At 34.5% G+C, this 23,425-nt stretch overlaps 1 protein-coding gene across 2 annotated transcripts in view; it reads left to right on the top strand.

Annotated features, from left to right (window-relative positions):
* GK5 (glycerol kinase 5) overlaps nt 1-23,425 on the top strand; it is a 58,967-nt gene that overhangs the window by 15,125 nt on the left and 20,417 nt on the right. Inside the window, exons 2-9 of one of the 2 annotated variants that reach the window (XM_031957825.1) lie at nt 3,635-3,728; nt 5,145-5,220; nt 9,182-9,275; nt 14,614-14,745; nt 20,424-20,499; nt 20,808-20,869; nt 21,195-21,268; nt 21,577-21,637. In XM_031957825.1, coding sequence (XP_031813685.1) covers nt 3,635-3,728; nt 5,145-5,220; nt 9,182-9,275; nt 14,614-14,745; nt 20,424-20,499; nt 20,808-20,869; nt 21,195-21,268; nt 21,577-21,637 — 669 coding nt within the window. The remainder of the gene's footprint in view (nt 1-3,634; nt 3,729-5,144; nt 5,221-9,181; nt 9,276-14,613; nt 14,746-20,423; nt 20,500-20,807; nt 20,870-21,194; nt 21,269-21,576; nt 21,638-23,425) is intronic. The other variant, XM_031957826.1, reaches the window with a different exon arrangement.

The following is a 23,425-nucleotide window of genomic DNA, read 5'->3' on the forward strand; positions in this document are numbered from 1 at the left end:
ATAGTTTTGGAATTGTTGTATAGTGGGGATAGAAATATTATATGATAGAAAATAGTCAGGTTGATGGAAATCTTTAGGTTTTTGAGTGAGGGCAGACTAGAGTATTTTAACAGACATTTTAAAATACCTTTATCCCTGCTATTCCTGTTCACTTAAGCAGTCAGTCAAAATATCTCAATCATCTGTTTTGTTTAGAACTTTATTTCTAAAAAAATCCATTTGGGATCTGAAGGATTTCTTTGACTTTGAGAGGTCAAAATGAATTTTCATAATAATACTAAGGTATTATTTGCCTTTTCAAATAATCAGTTCTTTTTCAACTACATATCTGTGTGAAATTAGATTTCCTTTATGTACTCTAGCCAAAGCAACATATTAACATATAGATGCAGCTATTAGAATACACCTGTTTTCTATTAAGCCAGATATCAAAGATATTTAAAACAATGTCACTTTTCTCCCTAATTTTTTGTTATTTTTTTTTAGAAGTTATTTATTTTTTCTTTCATAAGAGGTTATTTAATGTGTCATGAGATTATTATTGTGATTTTTAAAATAGATTTTAGCAATGGATTGCTAGAGATTTAATCTTTTATCAGTTTAATTTTAAATAAAATTTTAATTTCTAACATCTTTCAAATGTGTAATCTACATAAGCAAAACTTCTTTGAGGTCTTCCATAATTTTTAAAGGAGCTCTCAGACCAGAAAGTTTTAGAAGGGCTAGTATAAAGATTGAAAAATAAGTAAGTGCTAAGAATACATTCTTTGCTTTCATTATAGGGAAATGTAGTTGAAGCTATGGGAGTAAATTTAATAGTGCAAAAGTAGAGAGTTTGAGAAGAGAAGAGGGCCCAAGACATAATTTTTGAGTAATGTTCTCCTTGAGTGGTTTGGAAGAAGAAGATGAACCTGCAAATAAAACGGAAGGGGTGTTTGGAGATTTTGAAGAACAAAGACAATAGGGTGCCTCAGAAGCCATGGCTGGAGACAGGATAATGGTATTAGGTACAGTAGAGAAATCAATTGGAATAATGACTGAAAAGAGCTCATTGTACCTGACAGGAGAACACTGGTGGCCTTTGAGATGGTAGTTTCAATAGAGTGGTGGGGGAAAAAGCCAATTTCAAGAAATTAGGGAAGAGAATGAATGAATGGATCGTCAAGTGGAATCTTATGCAGGTAACTTTTTTCAAGAAATTTTAATTAACAGTGAGGGCTTATATCCCAAAGAGATTTTAAAGGAGGGAAAGGGACCCACATGTGCAAAAATGTTTGTGGCAGCCCTTTTTGTAGTGGCAAGAAACTGGAAAATTTTAACTCCAAATCAGTTGGTGGAGAATGGCTGAATATGTTATGGTATATGAATGTGTACAGAATATTATTGTTTTATAAGAAACACTCAGCAGAATGATTTCAGAGAGGCCTGGAGAGACTTACATGAACTGATGCTGAATGAGGTGAGCAGAACCAGATCATTGTACACGGTACCAACAAGATTATATGATAATCAATTCTGATGGATGTGGCTCTTTTCAACAGTGGGGTGATTCAGGTCAGTTCCAATGATCTTGTGATGAAGATAGCCATCTGCCTCTAGAGAGAGGACTGTGGGAACTGAATGTGGATCACAACATAGTATTTTCACTCTTTTTGTTGTTGTTTGCTTACATTTTATTTTCTTGTTTTTTCTTTTTGATTTGATTTTTCTTATGCAACAAGATTATTATATAAATATGTGTGCATATATTGGATTTAATATATATTTTACCATGTTTAACATTGGATTACTTGCCATCTAAGGGAAGGGGTTAAGGGAAGAGCAGGGGAATTAGAACACAAGGTTTTTGCAAGAGTTAATGTTGAAAAATTATCCATGCATATAATTTGAAAATTAAAAAGCTTTAATAAGAAAATATAAAAAAGAAGTCTTGACAGTGAAAGGCAGAAGAGAATAGAGTCCAAAGGACAAAAGAAAAACTTTTAAAGTTGTTTATTTTAAGATTCGTAGGCATATAATAGAAGAGAAGATAGATTGCCCAACCAAATCATTCTCTCTTTTGGTATCTTTAGAATAATGGAGGTGGCAGAAAGAGAATTGCTCATGGTATAGGTAGGAAGATTAGTCTGAATAAGTATATATACTTTTTCTTCTGTGACTGGAGAGATGAGAATGCTGAGAAGTTCGGCAGAAAGAAGAGAGCTGAGGGCCCTCCCTTTTAATGGCCTCTATCTTGTTAGTATAGTAAAAGATTTTGAGGGAAAATAGGGATTGGAACAATGTCCTGGAGGATGAGCTAAGGAGGAGGTGTTCATGAGAGTGTAATCACAAGACAGTTAATTTCAAGTACCTCAGCTGAGCTGATAGGCCATAAATTTGTAGTGGAAAAACTCAAAAGTAGAACTTGCAAAATTCTCACTGGATTGATGCTATTTCGTTTCTGTACCACAATTATTTATTTCCATAGTTCCCTAATTCATCATCCTCACTGAACCTTCATAACAAAGAATTAAATTTCACTCTTTGCCCAAGGATTAGGAAGATTATAGGAAAAGTCAGGTGCAAGAGTGTTAAAGATGCAATGTGTTTGTTTTTAAATAAAAATAATCTATTTGATCCAGGTGTATATGAAGAAACTTTAAAGCATTAGGTTTTACCATTTATTCATTTATCACCTTCCTCTTTCTTTTTAATCCATACATTAAAAAAAAAAAGTTAGCTTTCCTGTTGTTCAATTCTTTCTCTTTCTCCATTTAGAAGCAGATACTTCAGAGGAATAACAACATTTTGCAAATGCTTAAGAAACCAGTTTTTAGCTGGATAAGCTAAGCATGACTGAGGTGCTTCAGTGATATTCACTACTTCAGTAGTATGATTTTAAAAACTTCTTCAGTACATGGATTTTTTTCAGTTCTTCATTCTTAATCTGAAAATTTTATCTAGTTGGTAATATTGAGGTGTGATTCCCAGATCTTTCTGACATAAATAGCATTTCTTCATAAGCTAAGTGTTGATCCTGATTTCTGCAAATTAGAAATACTGGCAATAAAATATCCTGGACATTAACCACTACAGGCTTTCGCCACTTTAGGGATCTAAAGCTTCATCTGTGTGCTTAATTCATTAATGAATATTGTAATGCATTCTGGATCTTTATGTGAGTTTTCATAAGAATTTGTAGTTCCAAAATACATCACTTGGTGACCTACTCTCTTGTGATGGTCACCTCCAAACTTAACAGGGTTAGTCTTGGGGTAAAGTCTGTTTCGGGGCCCATATGTGATGTTTTTTTTAGCATGATAGAGGACCTGCCAAGCACTTGTACTCCATTGGCTTAATTTCAATAACCCAGGGTTAGGAATTTAATGACATTTGAAAAAGGCTTTCTAGGATTTTGTCATTAGTAGGCAAACCTCTTTTTCATGACATTCTCTTGGGATTGTTAAATTTTAAATTATTTTTATGTAGGTTCTGTTAAGCTTTTTGTCAAAAAAAAATAATGTAAATCAATCTTATGGAATTATTGTTTTTAAAAAATCATTGGTGGATGATAGGATTTTAAACAGGCCCTTAAAATGGTTGTTACCATTTAAATTTAATGTTATTTTTGCTTAAATTGTCCTTTCATAACTAGGTAGAAGTGATTTATCCTCAAAATGGCTGGGTTGAAATAGATCCTGAAGTTCTTTGGAGTCAATTTATTGCTGTAATAAAAGAAGCTGTACAAGGTAATTAGACTAAAAAAAAAATCCCAAAAACTAATAAAGCCATTTGGTGGTGGTAATAGCAATAATAATAGGATCCTCCTAGATTTCTATAGCAATCTACATTTTCTAAATGGTAAGCACCCAGGGAAAATTAATATAGACCCACTCTATTTAGGGATAACAAGGGAGTTTTACTGGTTGGCTTGTTGGAAAAAATAGATCATGTCAAAAAGGAGCTAGAATTTGGTGCTCTTGACTATCGCTTGTCTCTTCAGCTTTTATTAGCTTCTAATTTTTTGCAACTTTCTATAATCAATTACCCAAAATCCATTGAATACATATTCAAAAAGAAGATACCATGAGAAATAGAGAAGTTGAAGAGAGCTACTCAGGAAACTATAATATGGTTATCCAGATTTTTCTGGGCCACACACTTAATTAAGATAATTTAAAATTATCATTATTATTATTATTATGCAATCTAAGTGTGTTTTTCATAGGCAAAATATTATGTAGACAGTACTTTAAGCCATGTTTTATAGAGGCAGTGTGGCTCAGTGAATAGGATGCCTCAGGTTCCATCGTACAGTATCTGCTATATACTGCCCCCATGGCCTATAGGGAACCTCTAGCAAGGCTCTAGAGCATTCTCTTAAAACCAATTTAGGGACAAGGAAATGGCAAACAGCTCTGGTATCTTTGCCAAGAAAACCTCAAATGACATCAGTAGAAGTTGGACAGGACTGAACGGACTGAGCCACAACAAAAACCAATTTATAGAAAAGATACTTTTTCCCCACTCATTCAAGAACTTCCTTCTAATGAGATCATAGATGTAGTCTTTATCCTGGTTTTGTAGTAAAGCTTTCTGGTCCAATTATTCTACATATTTTTCATATGTAAATTTTTAACATTATGGAAAATTTGAATGAGAAAAAATAATTTATTCTCAACTCTAATTTTTGTGAAAAATACATCTCTGCAGAATCTGAAATTTCACCCGTACTTTTAGTATGGGAGATTATCATATTCCTTTCCCTGAAGATTTTGTTTGCTTTTTCTCGCAGGGCTAGTACTTCTACTATGGAAGATTAGTATTCAGTTAGATTCAGAAATGAAATTCTTACAACTTTTCTCTAGCAGGAAGCAGAAAACACTGTCTCGCTTGTTAGTTCTTTGTTCAGTTTATTTTTGTCATTTTTCAGACCTCATATAAACAAGTTATTGTATCTGGTTTTAAAATCTAGCTCTTCTGTTTTCAACCCTTTCATAAGAATTACTCTCTAGTTTACAAGAGGAATGCTTAATTGTTTTCAGATTAACTGCTTTAGCAAAAATGTTTCTACTTTACATATTTTTCTTAAAGATCATACCGGAATATCATAAAGGAAAAGTTCATTAGCTTTTAAATGTATTTCTATGTATTTTTGCTCTTAGCTGCAGGAATACAAATGGATCAGATTGTTGGCCTTGGAATCTCAACACAGAGAGCAACTTTCATTACATGGAACAAGTAAGTACATTGTTTTATAAACACTTTTATTGTTTGATTCCTTGGTTAAAATGAATATGCTGAATGCTGAATGAAACTTTGAAAATCCCTTGGATGAATTTTGACCATATGATGAAAAGGCTGTATTTCTTGGCTTTGGAAAGAATTGGCATTTTCTCTTTTATTAAAATAGGCTTCCTACATGTTAACATATATTAAGTTAATCACTTTAAAAAGTCTCAAAAGATAGTGGTTGTGAATTAAATTCTATCCAAACTGGTAACGGAATTATTAAATCTGATTAATTGACCTAGAAAATTAAATTGTTGTTGTCTCCTTGATTTTTCTTTAGGTCCAGTAGAAAAAGCACTAGATTTGGAGGTAGCGTACTCAGGTTTGAATCCCAGCTTTGTTTTTGTTGTTTTTAATTGCTCTGAACCTCACTTTCTCCATTTTTAAAATGAGGGAGTTGAACTAGATGATTTCTAATGACCTAACTCTAAGCCAATGAACTTGTCCAAAAGTACCAAATTATAGAATTGTGGTATTGCTTCTTCAGATTATCATTTTAATATCTACTGTTGATAATGTGATGACTTGGTAGAGAATAAATGCCAAGCCAAGTCCTTGCCTCAAGAAGAATAATTAGTTCTATTGCCTTGAAAATCTTGGAGGCTGTTAACTGTGGCTGAGACTCTTACCCCTGGGGCTTACAAGGAGGTTGTGTAATATTAGTGAGGGTAAACTAAATACGTGAAGTGCTCCTATGTGTACTCTCAAAATAAAACTCCCCTTAGTCAGATAAAAGACTTTTTCTTCATCCTTTGAAACTTTAGCCACCTTTAGATACACCTTGAGGCTGTATGATGGCCAGGGTGCATAGAGAGTCACTTACTTCTTGGACAATTCTGGCTGAGACCCTGAGCCTATAATTTAACCTCTTCAGTGGTCCCTACGACTTGTAAATTGTGCAACTGTTACATATCAGTACTGATATGATAATGTTCTGTATGTGAAAATTCTCGGATGCTTACCACAATAGGTGTTCCCTCATCATCTACTCATCAGAAGAGCTATGAGGGGGCTGAGGTTTGGGACGACCTCTAGCTCCCGTTCTACATCATTTATCTTCAGTCAACCAACATTCAGCTTCATGAAACTTTTAAATCTTAAAAAACAAAAACAAAAAACCAGATTCCTAGGTGTGGAAGAATACAGTAGGTTAGTAGCTCATGATAAATTTTGAAAACTAAAAGTGGTATATCTTTAGCTATTTGCTTTGTTGCAAGGAGAGTCACATTTTTTAGAAAACTGAGAGCAGATTGACAGGAAAAAAAAGGTTAGGCTTGTCTGCTACTGTTGTTTTATGATTTTTTTTGATTGGCATGCAGTTAATTATAAACACTATTGTAATATTCTAATAGCTCACAATTACCAAATACTTTCAGGTTTATAAAGCACTTGCTCTGTTACTCCATGAGTAGGTAACACAAAGGTGGTTATCAACATTGCTGGCTCAGAAAGGTTGAGAAGGAGCTCCCCCAGTCTCAGAGTAACCATTAAATCTGACTTTTGACTTTGGGTCCCTCCTGTGTACCTTCATTACACTGAGCTTATAATTTATTTTATTTTCTGTCGTTGTGTGTGTGTGTGTGTGTGTGCATATATATATGTATGTATTTGTTGTGTTCTTCTCTTAGAATTCTATTGCCATTTTTTAGTTCTCAAAGCAAAAATACGTTGCCTTTCAGTCTTAGAACATATAAAGCACTATTTCCCAGACTCATCTATCAAACTCTGCCTGATACTTTGTTATTCTAACAAAAATTTTTTCCACTAAAATATTAACTCTGAAATTATGCATATATTGAAAGTACATGTAGAATTTGAGTGTTAGGAAAATATATTTAATTTCTTCTCTTTTGCCCCAGAATTTCTTGGGCTATACCCTTAGAACTCTTAGGCTAACATTTGTGAGTTCCATCAATCTATTTCAGCCCATAAATGTCCCATGCTCAAATTAATGTGGAAATCACTGTTATAAAATCTGTGAAAACCAAAACCCACTTTTAAGTTATGCCATTTCTCCGGCCTGGTCCTAGCTGAATGCTAATGGCCAAGCATTGCTCAACCAATACTAAGCAACCCCTGCAGAAAAGCCAGTGAAGGGCCAGTTGAACGGCCAGTTGAACCAAAGACCAGTCTCTCAGACTAACAGAAAGTGCTTTTGGTTAATTTTTTTTTCAGAGATACTAAGAAGAGCTGGACACTATAGAAAAGTTCATGGCTCAGAACCATAGCTGGCTGGTTCTCATGTTCCCCTCTTGCCATTGTAGGGAGCAGTTTACAAGTCAGTCAGTTCCTGTTTCCTTGACTCTACAAGTGTTTGTTCTCGACAGCTATTGCTTAAGAGCTTAACACTCTGCTCAGGCATCACCCTCTGGGAGATCTAGGATCCTTAGGGATCCTTTTGATATATATATGAAGTCACCTGACTGCTCAGTATCTTAGGCAGCTTTCTGAGTGCAAACTCAGGGTTTCCATTCTATCCCAAATATATAACACAATTCCTGACCCAGAAGAGGTATATAATAAATGCTTGAATTACTGGTTGCTAAGTAGCTGCAGATATGCATTAGCAGCAAAAACTTCTGAAATTTTCTGAGCTGTGAAATCATAGGTTCTCCTTCATCTCAGCCTCCCCAAACCCTCAAATCGTAAAACTTTAAGCCCAATTACTTTGAAGACTGAATGCTTATTTAGTGTAGTTAATTTGATCTGCACCTTTTACATGTTAAGTAAAGATATTCCCTAGAATAAAGGTATATTTTTGCTTGGAGGACATCTTGTAGTTCAGCTGGTTTCTGAAAAATCTTTGCTTGTGAGTTTTGTTCCTCCTCTGTTTCAGAGCATTCTTATCCTCATGGATCTTCTAAGCTAGTATGGAAGATTAAACAACTTCCAAGATGCATTCCAGCTCTCAAATCTATTAGCATATGAATCATAATTAATGAAATATATAGATCATACAATTTTACAAGAACATGATATTTAATAAGCAAAATTTGGGTATGATGTCATTCGGATTAATATAATTTATAATTAATCAGGCATTTGTTAAACACCTATGGTGTGTTAGGTATCATACTGCAATTATAAGAGCAAATGAAACAGTTCCTATCTTTTTCTTTACATTTTATTGGGGGAAAGGTGTATCTTAATAAGTAAACGCAACAGACAGATAAAGTAAAATGTTTAACATCATTTCTCTAGAAGTAACCACTTTCACATAACAGAATTTCACAGAATGCCACATTCTTTTGGACCCAGCAACACTAGTGGAGAATGCTTGTATAAAGGAAGGTATGAACAGACTTCTAAGAGCATTCTGAAATATAGCACAGCCATTGGAAGAAACCATAGTGATTTGAGATATGGTAGCTCTCCAATAGCTAAATATGGATGTGAACTTTTTTTTTTTTTTTTCAAAAAACAGAATTCAGCCCTGCAAGCCAGGAAGAACAAGAGAGGGGCCACAGAGAACATTTATCTGTATCTTTTAGTCTCTGGGTCACAGAGTTCCAGGTTGTTTAATATGTATAAAGATAGGAACTGCGAAGAAAGAAAACATTTTTATCCTCTTGGCTTCTAAATGTATAAAGCCAACATTGAAAGGGAATTTATCTTTTTTAACAATGGTTTGTAAATCAATAAAGAAGGAATTACTTTTTGTATAATCAGTTGAACCTTTTTTAAGATCTTGGTTTATAAGGGAAGGGAAGCTTTTATAAGGCTTTAGTTATAAAAAATTATCACATGACATGCAAAATAATTATTTTAGTAATTTTGACATTGAAATTGAAATGACTTTTAAGTTCTACAGTTGGAATTTTTTTTCCTTTTGTAATAGACCCTTTGTGTGGTTTCTAACAAGATACACTTGATTTTGTAATGACTCTTAAAATACTACTTTATTTCTTAGGAAAACAGGAAATCATTTTCACAACTTCATAAGTTGGCAAGACCTAAGAGCTACTGCACTTGTGAAATCCTGGAATAATTCTTTTCTGTTGAAGGTAATCCAGTCCTTATCTTGTATGATTCAACTCCTTTTGCTATAAGATGCAGCTAGTACATTTGCTTATTCTCAAATATTATTAAAACCTAGGGAAAGGCTGACCCATTTTAAAGGATGTTTTCACTATACTCTTCACAGCATAAACTGTGCCTCTTTTATAGCTGCAGTAAATGCAGTAACTTTAAAACTTCTTTAGTTTTAGTGTGTCATGGATTCCCTGTGGCAGCAGTCTGGGAAAGCCCATGGACTAAAGAATGACGTTACATAAAATAAAATACATGGAATTGCAGAGGAGACCAAAGGTTGGTGAAAATAAAGACCCATGATTTTAGCACAGTTCACCAGGCTAGGCTGCTCCTTCTGCTCTCTGCTCCTCCTTCGGTAATTCTCATCCTTTTTTTTCTCCCCAGTCCTTCCTTGAGGACCTAATCAGAACTGTAGGACTTCTTCTTGGTCTCTTAACATCTCACTGGTACCATCCCACACCTTGGTTACCTAGGTCCTTATTCTATTCCATGATTCAATCCCTTTTTTGATCATACATTTCACAGATGACATTTCTTAGGTTGTTTTTGCAGGCAAACTTCACAACTTGTTCTCATACTACAGCCTATTTAGACCCGCTGGGCATCTCTCCATTTTACTTTAGGTCACTTGCAAGTTCTTTGGGTGATAATGTTGCACAGTTCACAGTTATGTAGCTAAGAGAATATTGAGAGCCGGAAAAGTTTATATCAATGCTGCTTGGGATCATTGACAGCACAATACACTTTCAGAGTCAGTTAGCCAACAAACATTTTAGTAAGTGCTCACTATGTGTCTGGCCTTATGCTAATTGCTGAGGCTACAGAGAGTGGCAAATTATTAGCTTCAGGACAAGGAACGGCTTTCTCTGGAAAGGGGAAGTTGAGCTTCATCTTACTTGAAGCTGGGAAGCTCACAGCCATAGGAGATAGAGATAGCCAACGCAGAAGCAGTTTATTAGCATTCATCTGAGCCCCTCTAGGCCAGGGCAGCTGGGCCCCTTTTAAGTGAGAGCAGTTGGATTGTATAATACCTGTGGAGAAGAGTAAAGTATAAGAAAAACAAAGTCAGAAGATGTCAGGGTTGGAGTGGACCTCAGCAGCCATCTAATTCAACTGTATTTAACTCCTGAATCTATGGTAAAACATAATAAGTGGCTGGCTACTTGATGGCCTTTAAGGAGGAAGAACCCAAGAACAATGTAAGACCTCCTCTATAGAAAAGCCCTTTATAGACTTGACTAGAGCTTCCACTTCCTCAGCCATCCTCCCAGAACTTGCACTCAAGGTCCTTCACTATCCATCTGAGGTCCTCACCACCATCCTCAAGGCCTTCTCCGTATTACCAGTGTCCTTCAATTCCAATACTCAGATCAGAACAGAATATTCCAGATGAGATGTTCAAGGAGGATTTCCCCTTCTTTTCTACCTGGGAGTTGTTCTTCTCAATGGGGACTAGTTTTTTTCTGTCTGCTGTGTCATCCTCAATACATTATGTTAAACTTGAGATCCTCTCAAAGACACAGATCTTTCTTGGGAACCACTGTAACCACACCTCTCCCATTCACTTGTAAAGATGATATTTTTGGCACCCGAGTGTGAGACTTGACATTTATCCCTTTTGAATTCATTTTATTAGATTAAGCTCAATGCGCTGGGCTGCCAACATCCTTTTGTCTCTCCCCTCCCAGTGTGGTTTGATGAGAACTTTTTCTCCGTATTTTCAAGATTGTTGCTTCTTTCATAAATTTCTTGATTGTGTAGTTATTCTGGTCCAGACTTTCTTCTTGGCTTTCTCATTCAGTGCCATTTCCACTACTTCATATGGTACAAGGACTGAGTTGTTCATCTGAATGCAGTGATTCCACTGTCTTCAGTGATTAAAACGTCATTGGAGAAATTGTCAATCTTGTTGCATTTCATCTGTCATAGGAGTGGGGAATGGAGGAGGACTGCATGATTTCCACAGTTTTGCTATTTTGTGAGGTGTTATGCTCTATACCTTTATATTTCTTCTTATTGTTTTTCTTATGAATTTGCATTTTAAACCAGTGTGACCTTTGGTCATGCTATCTCTCCTTTTTAAAGAAATCAAATATTTGCTGACTGAGGCAGTTTCTGGCTTCTTTGGATCTCTTTGGCTTCTATACATCACTCAGACTTCTATAAAAGGTTGTGATCATCAGCACCTATGTATATTTTTCCCATTTTGACATCAGCAACTTACTTAAATAGGTCAAGATTGAGCTTTATAGTCATAAAGTCTTCTCACATTTGTTCTTTTAATTTGATATTGTTTTGACCATTTTCTCAAACTAGTCTATGATCTGAGTACTCACAGCCAGGTGTTTTAAAAATGCTTTCCTCATCAACAAATTTTCGTTATTTTGCTTTTTGAAAATGTGCCAATTTCATTTTTTCATGATTTTGGACAGTATTCACTGTGTTCAGTACCTTCCAATTAAAAGGTAAGACCTTCTAAGGGCAAGAACTATTTTTACTTTTCTCTTTTAGTATCTCTAGTACTTAGCACTATTACTGGTACTGAATAGGCACTAATAATTGCTTATCAACTAACTGATGCCTACTTTCTCTTTGAAGAAAGTATTAATGTTATATTGGCAAGAAATTTCTTCTATATATAAAGGCTTTGACTTCTTTCATCTTAATCCTGAATCATTTTCCAGTGTTTCCTACTCTGTACCCTCATTGATGTTATTGAGTATCATATGTGCTGACTTGGTTTGGAAAATCTTATAGAATTTTTTCATAAAATTTCCCTGGCTCTTTATTATCTGACTTGTGATTTTGGGCATATAAGTTTCTGATGGTCTTTTTGCTTATGTTCATTTCTTCTTCCTGAAAATTCCTTCCCATTAGCAGGTATTCTCACTTTCAGATTTTTTTTTGTAGTTTGATCTCTTCTTTGTGGTTTTGTTGGTAGATTCAATTTCTTGTTTTTTCTATGGGTACATATGTCATTTGATTAGTCTGTGTTTCTGTTTCTATAATATTGCTGTGCATATGGTACTTCCTAGTATTCATCGATAAAATCCTCCATTGTCAGAAAACAGACTCTTCCTCAGTAGGGAGTAGTAGAGTGTTATTTGTTTTTAGTCATCATTGAAGGTAGTTGAGCTGGAGTTGGATGACTCCTTGTTGGGAATACTATACCATACAAGGTAAGGGGAAGGTTCTTAAATGAGCTAGGGAGATGGTCTGGCTGTCCCTTGAGATCATATGAGTTCTTATGATACACTTGACTTAATCGACAACATGAAGTTTTTCTGCAGTTTTATTTTTTTTTTTTTCTGATCCTTGGCAAGATGTGTTACCAACTTCCTCATCACTTAGATATTTTGGCTAATGAATGCATACCTCCTATATTTAAATTCTTCCTGTGGAGAGCCTTTTGAGTCTGTTTATCAGTGAGCAAAAAGATGGAAGGAATAATATTTCAGATCCCTATTGTTTATAATTTCTTAATTCTCTGGGGAAAGTACGAACCCCACAGCCAAACAGGGCAAAGAACAAGGGCGAAGAAATTAGCTTTGTTTAGTGTGTTCTTTCAATTTGGTGTGTTTTAACAGTTTGGGAAGCAATGCAATCCTTTTTCACCATGTAAGTTCCATTAGTTTTTAGCTCAATTATTTGTGTGATGATGGTGAATTCTCTTTCATAAGGACATTTGAATTGATTGAACTGATTTTTGTCTCATGAATCTCCAACTTGTCTTAAATTTTACATAAGCCCCTGATCTGGGCTTTAAAAAAAAAAAAAAAAAAAGAATCAGACTATTGAGAAGTGAGCCTGAACCTGTAAGAAGATACTTTTTTCATTCTTGATATTCTGATCAAGCTGGACTAAAATTTATCTTAAGAGTGAAATTGTAGAAGATTTAGAATTATTTTACTTCCTAGTCTGTAATCAGATACCTTCATCCCAGCTTAGTATTAATCCAACTTTTTCCATATATATTCCAGTGTTTTGAATTGAGAAGAAGTTTAGGAAGCACTTTTTAAAAAGTGTGTTTGGTTTCACAATGTTCTCAGGGTTTCAAGTCATAGATTTGATTTGAAGCCAGGATGTGAAAGTTTAAGTAAAATGAACACATTTTAAATGTTATTCTTCAGCAGAGGCAGCATAGTAGAAAGTGAGATGGCCTTGGTGCCAGGAAGTCTTGGGTTTATGTGCTGCTTCTTGTCACAGACCAACTGTGTGATCCTGAACAAGTCATTTAAAAACTCTTAAGTGCTATGGGCAACTTTATTTTATTTTGAAAGTGTATTTTTATTAAAGCTTTTTATTTTCAAAATGTATGCACGGATAATTTTTCAACATTGGCCCTTGTAAAACCTTGTGTTCCAAATTTTCCCCTCCTTTCCCCCACCCCTCCCCTAGATGGCAGGAAATCCAATATATGTTAAACATGTTAGAATATATGTTAAATCCAATATATGTAAACATTTATACAATTATCTTGTTGCACAAGAAAAATCAGATCAAAAAGGAAAAAAATTCAAGCAAACAACAAAAAGAGTGAAAATGCTATGTTGTGGTCCACACTCAGTTCCACAATCCTCTCTCTGGCTCTCTTCATCACAAGATCATTGGAACTGGCCTCAATCAGCTATGGGCAACTCTTGAAGATTGTAAGCTTCTGAGAAGATGCTGACCATCCTTGATAGTTTCCTCATCAGGGAATTCCCCATGACAGTGAAAAGTCTTAGTGTGGCTATAATGTCATCCCTTTTGGTTGATGGTTGCACACATATTATATTTAAATTCTTCCATTTGAAGATGCAATCCCTGTCCCTATTCCTTATCTCCAATGTGAGACCAACTAACAGCCCCATTTGTAATCATGTTCTTGAAACCCCAGAAGAGAATTAAGTGCCCCCAATGTTGCCCATAGACCTGCCCATAGACCTGCACTTATCTGGGGACTCCAGGACAAAATTCACCACTTGGAGTTGGATCGAAGAGACTAAACATAGAATTTCAGTCAGAAATAATCTGACCAGGCAAGAGGACTTGGATTTGTGCTAGGATCTCTGGCCATGGTAAACAAATCTGAATTAGGCAATGCAGCATTTTAGCTTTCTGTTCATGCTCATTTCTCTTTATTGAGATAATTTTTCTAAAAAGTTGATTGAGTACATAAGGAGAGCAATTTGAGTACATAAGGAGAGCAAACCATGTTTCTGAATAGTTTAAAGAAATTATGTTTGTACTCCCTTGTGTAATTAGCCTAATTTTCTAAAAATATAGTTAAATACCTACTTTTAAAATGTATTCTTTTTTGTTAAACAGCTAATACAGAGTTCCACCAAAATACTTCACTTTTTCACTCGAAGTAAACGACTTTTAGGTGCCAGTTTATACACTTTTACAACTCAGCAAGTGTGTTTGAGATTGGCCTGGATTTTACAGAACTTGAAGGAGGTAAGAACAAGTTGTGGTGATGGGGGAGGGGGAGGTTAAGAGGAGCAAGATGGGACTTTGGGGAGGAAACATTTCAAGGTATAAAAGTCTTAATTCAGTTATATAGGTAAAACCTATTTTTTTATCATAGAATTGGGATAGGAACTTGGGCACGTCTGTTTTTTGTTCCCCTTTTAAAGCATTTTTGAGACTCAGATCCAAATTCTACATCAGCAATAAAGATCAAAGACAAGATGTACTCTGTGCCTCATTACATGCTAGTCAGGTATGTAGAGAAAAGTTCAAGATGTTCTTAAACTAGTTGGCACTCAGTAAATTTATTAATGATTATTGCTGACTTTCTCAAGTCCTGTGAACTCGGTCTCTGTATGCCATCTCTAAGTTCTTCCAAGCTCACTTCTCCATTTGTAACTTCCTGGCCTTTCACTTGTCACTTTGCCTTCTTTCTTCCAAACCTGATCTTCAGCTTTACAATGACCCAGATCTGGCCCTTAATCTTTATCAGCTTTCTTAGATCATCGCCCTATTGTAACCTCATTTTTCTACCTTCACAATTTTTTTTTACTGTGGTTAACCTGTTCAGCTATTCATTATACTCCATCCTTTAATCTTTTGTCCCATTTTCCTTCTGTTTGTTTCTATTCTTTTTCAAAAGTGATTCACCCCCAGAAACTTGTTTTTCTACTTCTACCCCAGAATCACAAAATACTGCTAGAGGGGAGGATATGAAACCATGCTGACTGATTTTACTACCAATTCATGTTTCCTAATCTCAACTGATCCTTCACAATTGCATGGCAATCCTTTTATTCTTCCCTGATGGACTGAATCCTTATCACATTTCCCACAGTGGCTATTACAGGACTTCTCTCAAGTTTCTTGAGTGCAGCGAATAATCTGTGTTGTTACTTTGTGGTGTCAGTGTGTGTGTGTGTGTGTGTGTGTGTGTGTGTGTGTGTGTGTTCCTTACAAAGAAATTATGTATGAGGAGGGAAGTAGCTTTTGTTCAAACACTGATTATTCACATGTTATTGTATTGAGTCCAGTAGGAAATATAGAGATATATAAATCAGTGCCCTCAGGAAGTTTACAATGCTATTTTTTTAGGAGATGAAAATTAAATGAGTTTGGCATTACTAGACCATGATACAATCATTATAACAAGTTAGTATTTGATCAGTTACCAAATTAACATTATAGATAACTACTAGGAACCAGAAATTTAACCTTTTAGTTCTGGTTATTTAGGGATAAAATTACATAAGGTGAAATTCTGTCTTCCATAATCAATTTAAGAATATATTGTACATTATTGTGTATCTAATTTATATTTTAATATATTTAACATCTACTGGTCATCCTGCCATCTGGGGGAGGGGATGGGGGGTAAGAGGTGAAAAATTGGAACAAGAGGTTTGGCAATTGTTAATGCTGTAAAGTTACCCATGCATATAACCTGTAAATAAAAGGGTTATTAAATTAAAAAAATAAAATAAAATAAAATATTTATATTAAAAAAAAAGAATATATTGTACAAAGCAAAATAACTGTATGGACACGTATACATATATTGTATTTAACATATACTTTAACATATTGAACATGTATTGGTCAACCTGCCATCTGGGAGAGGCAGTGGGAGGAAGGAGGGGAAAAGTTGGAACAGAAGGTTTTGCAATTGTCAATGCTGAAAAATTACCTATGCATATATCTTGTAAATAAAAAGCTATAATAATAATAAAATATATATATATATATATATTATACAAAATGCAAATTAGGATGCCTTTGATTGAAGTCATAAACAAGATTAGATTCCTTTGATATTTTGATATGGCCAATTGCTGAGAGTTTTAAACATTCTTTAACAAAGGTTTAATCTTTAAATTTGAAAAAGCATCATTTTAATAAACATTCAATACAGATTAACACTTGGCTATAAAGAGCTAATATGTTTATACAGAATTCTTGTGTCTTCTATTGCCACTCCATCCTCCTTCCAAAAACAAATCAGAAAGGAAAAAACTGCTAGAGGAAAAAACAAACAAACAAACAAACCATGAATTATATTAGTTAAAAAATCCTGCCAAAAATATTTTCTTTAAATAATCTATATATAAAGCAATCTGTAGTAAAGGTTGTATTCTTAAATTCTCTAGCAATTTAGCTGTTTTTAATTCAGAATGCAATTTTCTAAGGAAACATTATGCAGGTGTTTAGGTGAAATTTAGGCCATTCTTAATTCAGATTTTGAGATTGGAACCACATGAGATGCTTCTAGATCATGACATGTTTAAAAGAAAAAAAAAGGTCTACTTAACCAAACATGGGAAGGCTAAAAGGACACTAAACAAGAATAACTTGGCATGGGTTTACATAATCTCCCTCATTTCCATCCAGAAATACATCTAGTGAGCAAGGCAGGGGCAGGAGGGTGAATTGTGTGGCTACAACGTATCTGCCCAATCTCTTCAGTGGCCCAGGCAGCCATGAAGCTCCTTCTGGACCTATCAAGCTTCCTAGACAAAGATCTTTAATCTTATTGATGTGGTTGTAGGCACCAAATGATGTGCTTTAGGAGAGCACCAAATATTAAGATTGACGTAGTCCCCAAATATTGGGATTCAGTCATATGAAGAATTCACAATGGCTTTTTTCTTTTTTCTTTTTTTTTTTAATAGCTTTTTATTTACAAGTTATATGCATAGGTAATTTTACAGCATTGACAATTGCCAAACCTTTTGTTCCAGTTTTTCCCCTCCTTCCCCCCACCCCCTCCCTCAGATGGCAGGTTGACCAATACATGTTAAATATGTTAAAGTATAAATTGAATACAATATAAGTGTACATGTCCAAACAGTTATTTTGCTGTACAAAAAGAATTGGATTTTGAAATAATGTACTATTAGCCTGGAAAAGAAATAAAAAATGCAGGCGGACAAAGATAGAGGGATTGGGAATTCTATGTAATGGTTCATAATCATCTCCCAGAGTTCTTTCAGTGGGTATAGCTGGTTCAATTCATTACTGCTCTATTGGAACTGATTTGGTTCATCTCATTGCTGGAGATGGCCACATCCATCAGAATTGATCATCATATAGTATTGTTGTTGAAGTATATAATGATTTCCTGGTCCTGCTCATTTCACTAAGCATCAATTCATGTAAGTCTCTCCAGGTCTTTCTGAAATCATCCTGCTGGTCATTTCTTACAGAGCAATAATATTCCATAATATTCATATACCACAATTTATTCAGACATTCTCCAATTAATGGGCATCCACTCAGTTTCCAGTTTCTGGTCACTACAAAGAGGGCTGCCACAAATATTCGTGCCCCTTTCCCTTCTTTAAGATTTCTTTGGGATATAAGCAATGGCTATTTTCTTTAACAAAAATAGGTTTATTTAGGAGAAGAGGTTACAGACAAAATGAAGAGAGATCATAGACACCCGGAGTTGTAAATATAAAATAGAGTTGGGAGAGCACATAGCAAGGAAAAGGTTTTTAACAATTAATGATGGAAAAATCAAGTTTCCTAGTAGAGCTTGCAATTAGTCAGGAGAAAGGGGACACCCCCTTGAAGTTGGAGCATGCCCTCAGCTTGCAGGCTAAATCTTAAAAGGGATATGGCATTGTAAGAGAGTGAGTTAGCTATGAGAAGGAGAAAGACACCATGAGACATGGGAGAAGGGGAAGGGGAAAGATATCACAAGGCAGAATGCTGTGGTGGGCTATACCTACTCAAGAGGGATTCAACAGAGATGGCCCAGGAACAGATTTATAGGGGAAATTTAACCTCAGGGATTTAACATAATTTTTGATGACCTCCACAGGGGGTGGTGGGACTACAAGGCTAAACTGATCCCCATCAGTGCCCCTCCATGCTTGCCAGAGGGAATGATTCCATCAATGCTCCAGCCCTTTCTGACAACTGTACCCAGTTACTGAGGATCTCATCTTTATTTTGTGTCATGAACCCCTTAGGCATACTGGCAAACCCATAGATTCCTCAGAATAATGCTTTTAAATGCATAAAAATACATTTAAAAACCTAGTTATATTGAAAATTAGTTCTCAAAATAATAAAAGGAAAAAAAACTAAGCTTATGGGCCCCTAGTTAAAAACTCTCGTTTTAGAGGGTGAAATAGCCTACATGTTGGGCATCTCAGTAAATGCTGCTGCCTTTTTTTTTTTTTTTTTTTTTTTTTTTTACACTACAAAAAGGGTAATGAAGATTCAAGATAAGCAAAACTAAAATAGTACGAGTCAGACAGTTAGACCTTTCTATCACTTTTTTGATTTTCCCATTGAGATAGACACCAAGTGTAAATGTATATAGGTCAGAATATTTCCCCTCCTTTCCATATAGTGAAAAGATTGTATGATCTTTTCCTTTTAAAAACTCACATATTTACCTATTATGTGACTTTGCTTTTCTCTTCCCTATCCAATGTTCCCTTATGGATACCTAGCTCCCAAGGTCATTTTATTATTGGTTTTCTTGACTCATGTGGCCTTTTCAAGATGGGAATACAGTTTAAGAGGGCCTCCAGGACTCTGTAGGGTAGAGACAAAAGTGTCAGAGGCTTTGGGCTTACTGCCTTATTCTTATATTTGGATCTGATGGATTAAAGTCAAAGACTGGACAGAAGGATTGTTATCTTAGAAGAGCTGAGTTTTCAAAAAACAGTTATGGAATTCTTTTGAGAGTATTTACTCTCAGGTAGTGGCAACTTCTTTAGGAGACATTTTGGGGATAGTGACTGGAGGCCATTCATATTTATGATTCATTTATAATTAAGATCTTTTCAAACAGAGTATACTTGTAGTAGTTATAATTCTCGCCTTTTTATGTGGGCAGATGTGGTGTCAGAAATAAATCTGATCTTTGTACGTATGCTAAAGTTTTATATTATGTTTCGGTAAGCTAAACTGAAGTAAATCTGAGAGATTTTTATACATGTTTGTACAAAGCAAACACGTTTGTAATTTATACTTAGGAAGAAGGTTTTGCCTTAAGTTTTATATAAAGAGAGTTCCTTATCCTTTGTTCACTTTATCTCTAAGGAAAGTCTTCTCTGCTCCTTTGTGCCTACATATCTATATATTTGCATATTTCAAGAGCAAATTTAATTACCATGTCTTCCACAAAAATTCCCTGATTACTTATGTCCACTGATCCCTTCTTGGTATTCTGTAGGATTTATCGCCTCTATCTTATATTTTACTCTCAATTCTTTTCTGTCTTGTTTCCTATATTCCTGTCTTACCTTTCCAAGATTGTAAACTCCTGGACTACAAGAATGTCACGTTCTCCCCTCTATGCTTAGTAGATTTATAATGATTCATAATCATTTGATAATTTGAAATTTTTGTTATTTTGTATTTGTATAGTGTCTTCTTTCTGAAAAACTAAACACATCATTTGTAGGAACATATCATTTGTCTGATTCAGTTTTATTGATACTTTATTATTATAACAGTCTTTAATTTCCTATTTGCAAACCATTCCTTTCATTTTAATTTTTAGTATTTTAATATTCACATTAACAAATAATTCTTAAACCATGTTTAAAAAGAGTTTGGCTATTTTTTCTTTTTGGCATAGACTAGCATATTAAAATCTGTACCTCTAACTTTTTATTAAATGTAATTTTGCACTTTTGGTTTTCTAGGTACAAAAAGCAGCTGCAGAAGAAAATTGTTGCTTTGGAACTATTGATACTTGGCTGTTGTATAAACTCACAAAAGGTAAGACTAACATGATGAAGTGATGATTCAAAAAAAATGAAATTTGAAATACAACTGCACATAAAGAAACATGGGTGGTAGCATTAGCTATTTCCTTCCCCATTCTAGACCCTCTCTTCAGAGTCTCAAGTTACAAATAAGCAAGCGAAACCAGTTTAAGCTTCTTGAGATAGGGAACTGCTTCTAAGTCTTTGCATCCCAATAAATTAATAGTAAAAGTATGGATATAGGTCTACATATAATTAAACCTTGAATTTGTCTTCATTTTCTTTGTAAACTAAATATCTTATTTTTTATCATAAATACAGGTTCTGAATATGCTACAGACTTTTCAAATGCTAGTACAACTGGAATTTTTGACCCATATCAGGTAGAAATCTTTTGTGTCTTTGAAAGCTAGTTCAAAAAATGCATCTCCATTTCTCCTGAAAATATCTTAAGAAATAGATATAAAATATCATGCATATTGTCAGTTAGAACTACCAATTAGTTTGCTGAGCTGCTTTGTTTTTTTGTTTGTTTGTTTTGTTTTGTTTTTTTTACCTTTTAAAAGAATGGTTAAATTGTTTGAAGATTGGGAAGGGAAAGGCTTAGAAATAAAGATATTGTAAAAAATATGTAAAAAGTAAAGTAAAAGAGAGCTGAATTATTAAGTAAATCAGCTTTGATTCTTAAAAAGTTTTTTTTGTGTTCAGATGTGTTGGAGTGGAATCCTTACCTCCCTGCTTTCGATACCAATCACTATGCTACCTCCTGTGAAAGATACAAGGTATAAGCCTCAGATATAAAAAGCAACAACAACAAAAAAAATCTTTTAATCCATTTTACTTTCTTGGAAAAGGGAGAAATAATGTAGGATTTTTCTTTTGATTTGTAAATATGTATACTACATATAGTACTATATACTAATGCATTTTTCTTAAATTATATTTAAATGTGAGTTTAAATCAAATTTCAATAAACCTCTGTGCTACTGATTGCCTCACATTTAGAGCTAAACTAAAGTTGGTTGTTAGAATCTTAAATTCATATTTTTAAAGGAACTAATGACTAATTTAAAAACTCATTTTACTTAAGTCACAACTTTGGATCAGTGGATAAAGAAATCCTTGGAGCATCTATACCGATTGTGGCCTTGGTGAGTAGCGAATTTAAGAGCTGTCCTTTGTGGAATAAAATAAGTTAATTTCCAGAAATAGCCAAAACTAATTATGGGGTAAACAACTTCCCCGACTATAAAGTGGTCAAAAAATGTTCACTGACAAATGGTCCTAAGTCCTCCTGAAAGGAAGGTCCAGACAATTTGAATAAATGCCTCAGTCTTTGAAATCTTTTGTAATCTCTTTTCATGCTGTATATAGAACATTTTGTTTAGAAAGGGTTTTTTCAATAGGGATATGGTTCTTTAATTAAATTTGCTTTTTTTTTTTTTTTTTTTTTTGAGGGACCTGGTATTTGATGTTTTCTGTTTGAGCTAAAGTTTTCCCTAGATATTGCTTATTGCCTTAACTTGCTCAGCAGCCACTGCTAGAGGAAAAGGTTCTTTTTTCTTTAGACAGCAGTTTTCACCTAGGAGAAAAAGCCCCGCCTTGGAGTCTGATTCTGGTTCTGCAAGACCTTTGACAAGGTCACAACCTCTCTGAGCCATAGTTTCCTCTTCTATAAAAATGGAAATACTCATTCCTATACAATTGTAGCAGGCTGTAAAAAACCCAAATGAAACCTGAAAGTGATAGCATCATCCTGAGTTCAACTCTGGCCTCACATACTCACTGGCTGTGTGACCCTGGGCAAGTCACATCACCTTGTTTGCTTCAGTTTCCTCATCTATAAAATGAGCTGGAGAAGGAAATGGGAAATCACTCCACTATCTTTGCTGAGAAAACCCTAAATAGGGTCACAAAGAGTTAGATATGACTGAAAAATGACTATGTACTATAAGAGGGAATAATAATCACGAGGGAGATATTTTATGCATTGTTATTATCTACTTCTGTTAGATGGAAAAGAGGTGTATAATTAAAGGAAGTAACATGGATTTTTTAGTTGATCAAAATGCAAATAAAAATACTTATTTGATTCTCATTAACCCAACATTTATGATAGTGATGGGAAGAAACCATACCAACTAACAAAAACTTCTCTATCTCTTTTGATCCCAACATCCCCTTATGGATAAAGAAAAATAGTATAAGGCATTGTTTCCTTATTTTTCTTGTCTGTTTTAGTTTTGTTCAATAGAGTAATTCAGGGTAATTTAGAAAGATGCAAATTAAGTCTAGAGATAAAAGTAGTGTTATATTAAATCATTTAGAAAATCGAGATTGATAAGAAGGAATATTACATTTTTAAAATTAAATTCCTATTATAAATTTTAAATTTAAATTTAAATTTTTTTAAGTCTAAAAATTCATATTTTCTCCTGGTATCTAATGTAAAGCATACAGATTAGCCCTCGTGGTTTAAATTAAACCAAGAAGACTTCTAACACCACCTGGTGGCAGTATACTCACAATACAGGCCAAGTTCTTTTGAGTGGTCAAATTCCTAAAGTTAAATCACAAGTCTGTGCAGTGGACAAGAGCCAACTTCACTAACTCTGTGTCGTCTCCACCATTGTGGCCCAGCTATAGTCAGGAGATTCTTTTTTTTTTTTTTTTTTTTCCCCTAGGAGATTCTTTTACATGATATATGGAGGCTTAAGTATTTTTAAGGCCTTTGACCTTTAGTGGAAAGGGCCCATAAACAACTATATATAAGAATCAACTAAATAAATTTCTAGCCCTAAAGTGAATTATACTTTCATTACTTTTGAATAGATTTTTCTTTCTTTCTTTCTTTCTTTCTTTTTTTTTTTTTTTTTTTTGCTGAAGCTGAGGGTTAAGTGACTTGCCCAGGGTCACACAGCTAGGAAGTATTAAGTGTC

Source organism: Sarcophilus harrisii, chromosome 3 (assembly GCF_902635505.1).
Source record: "Sarcophilus harrisii chromosome 3, mSarHar1.11, whole genome shotgun sequence".
Lineage (NCBI taxonomy): Eukaryota > Metazoa > Chordata > Mammalia > Dasyuromorphia > Dasyuridae > Sarcophilus > Sarcophilus harrisii.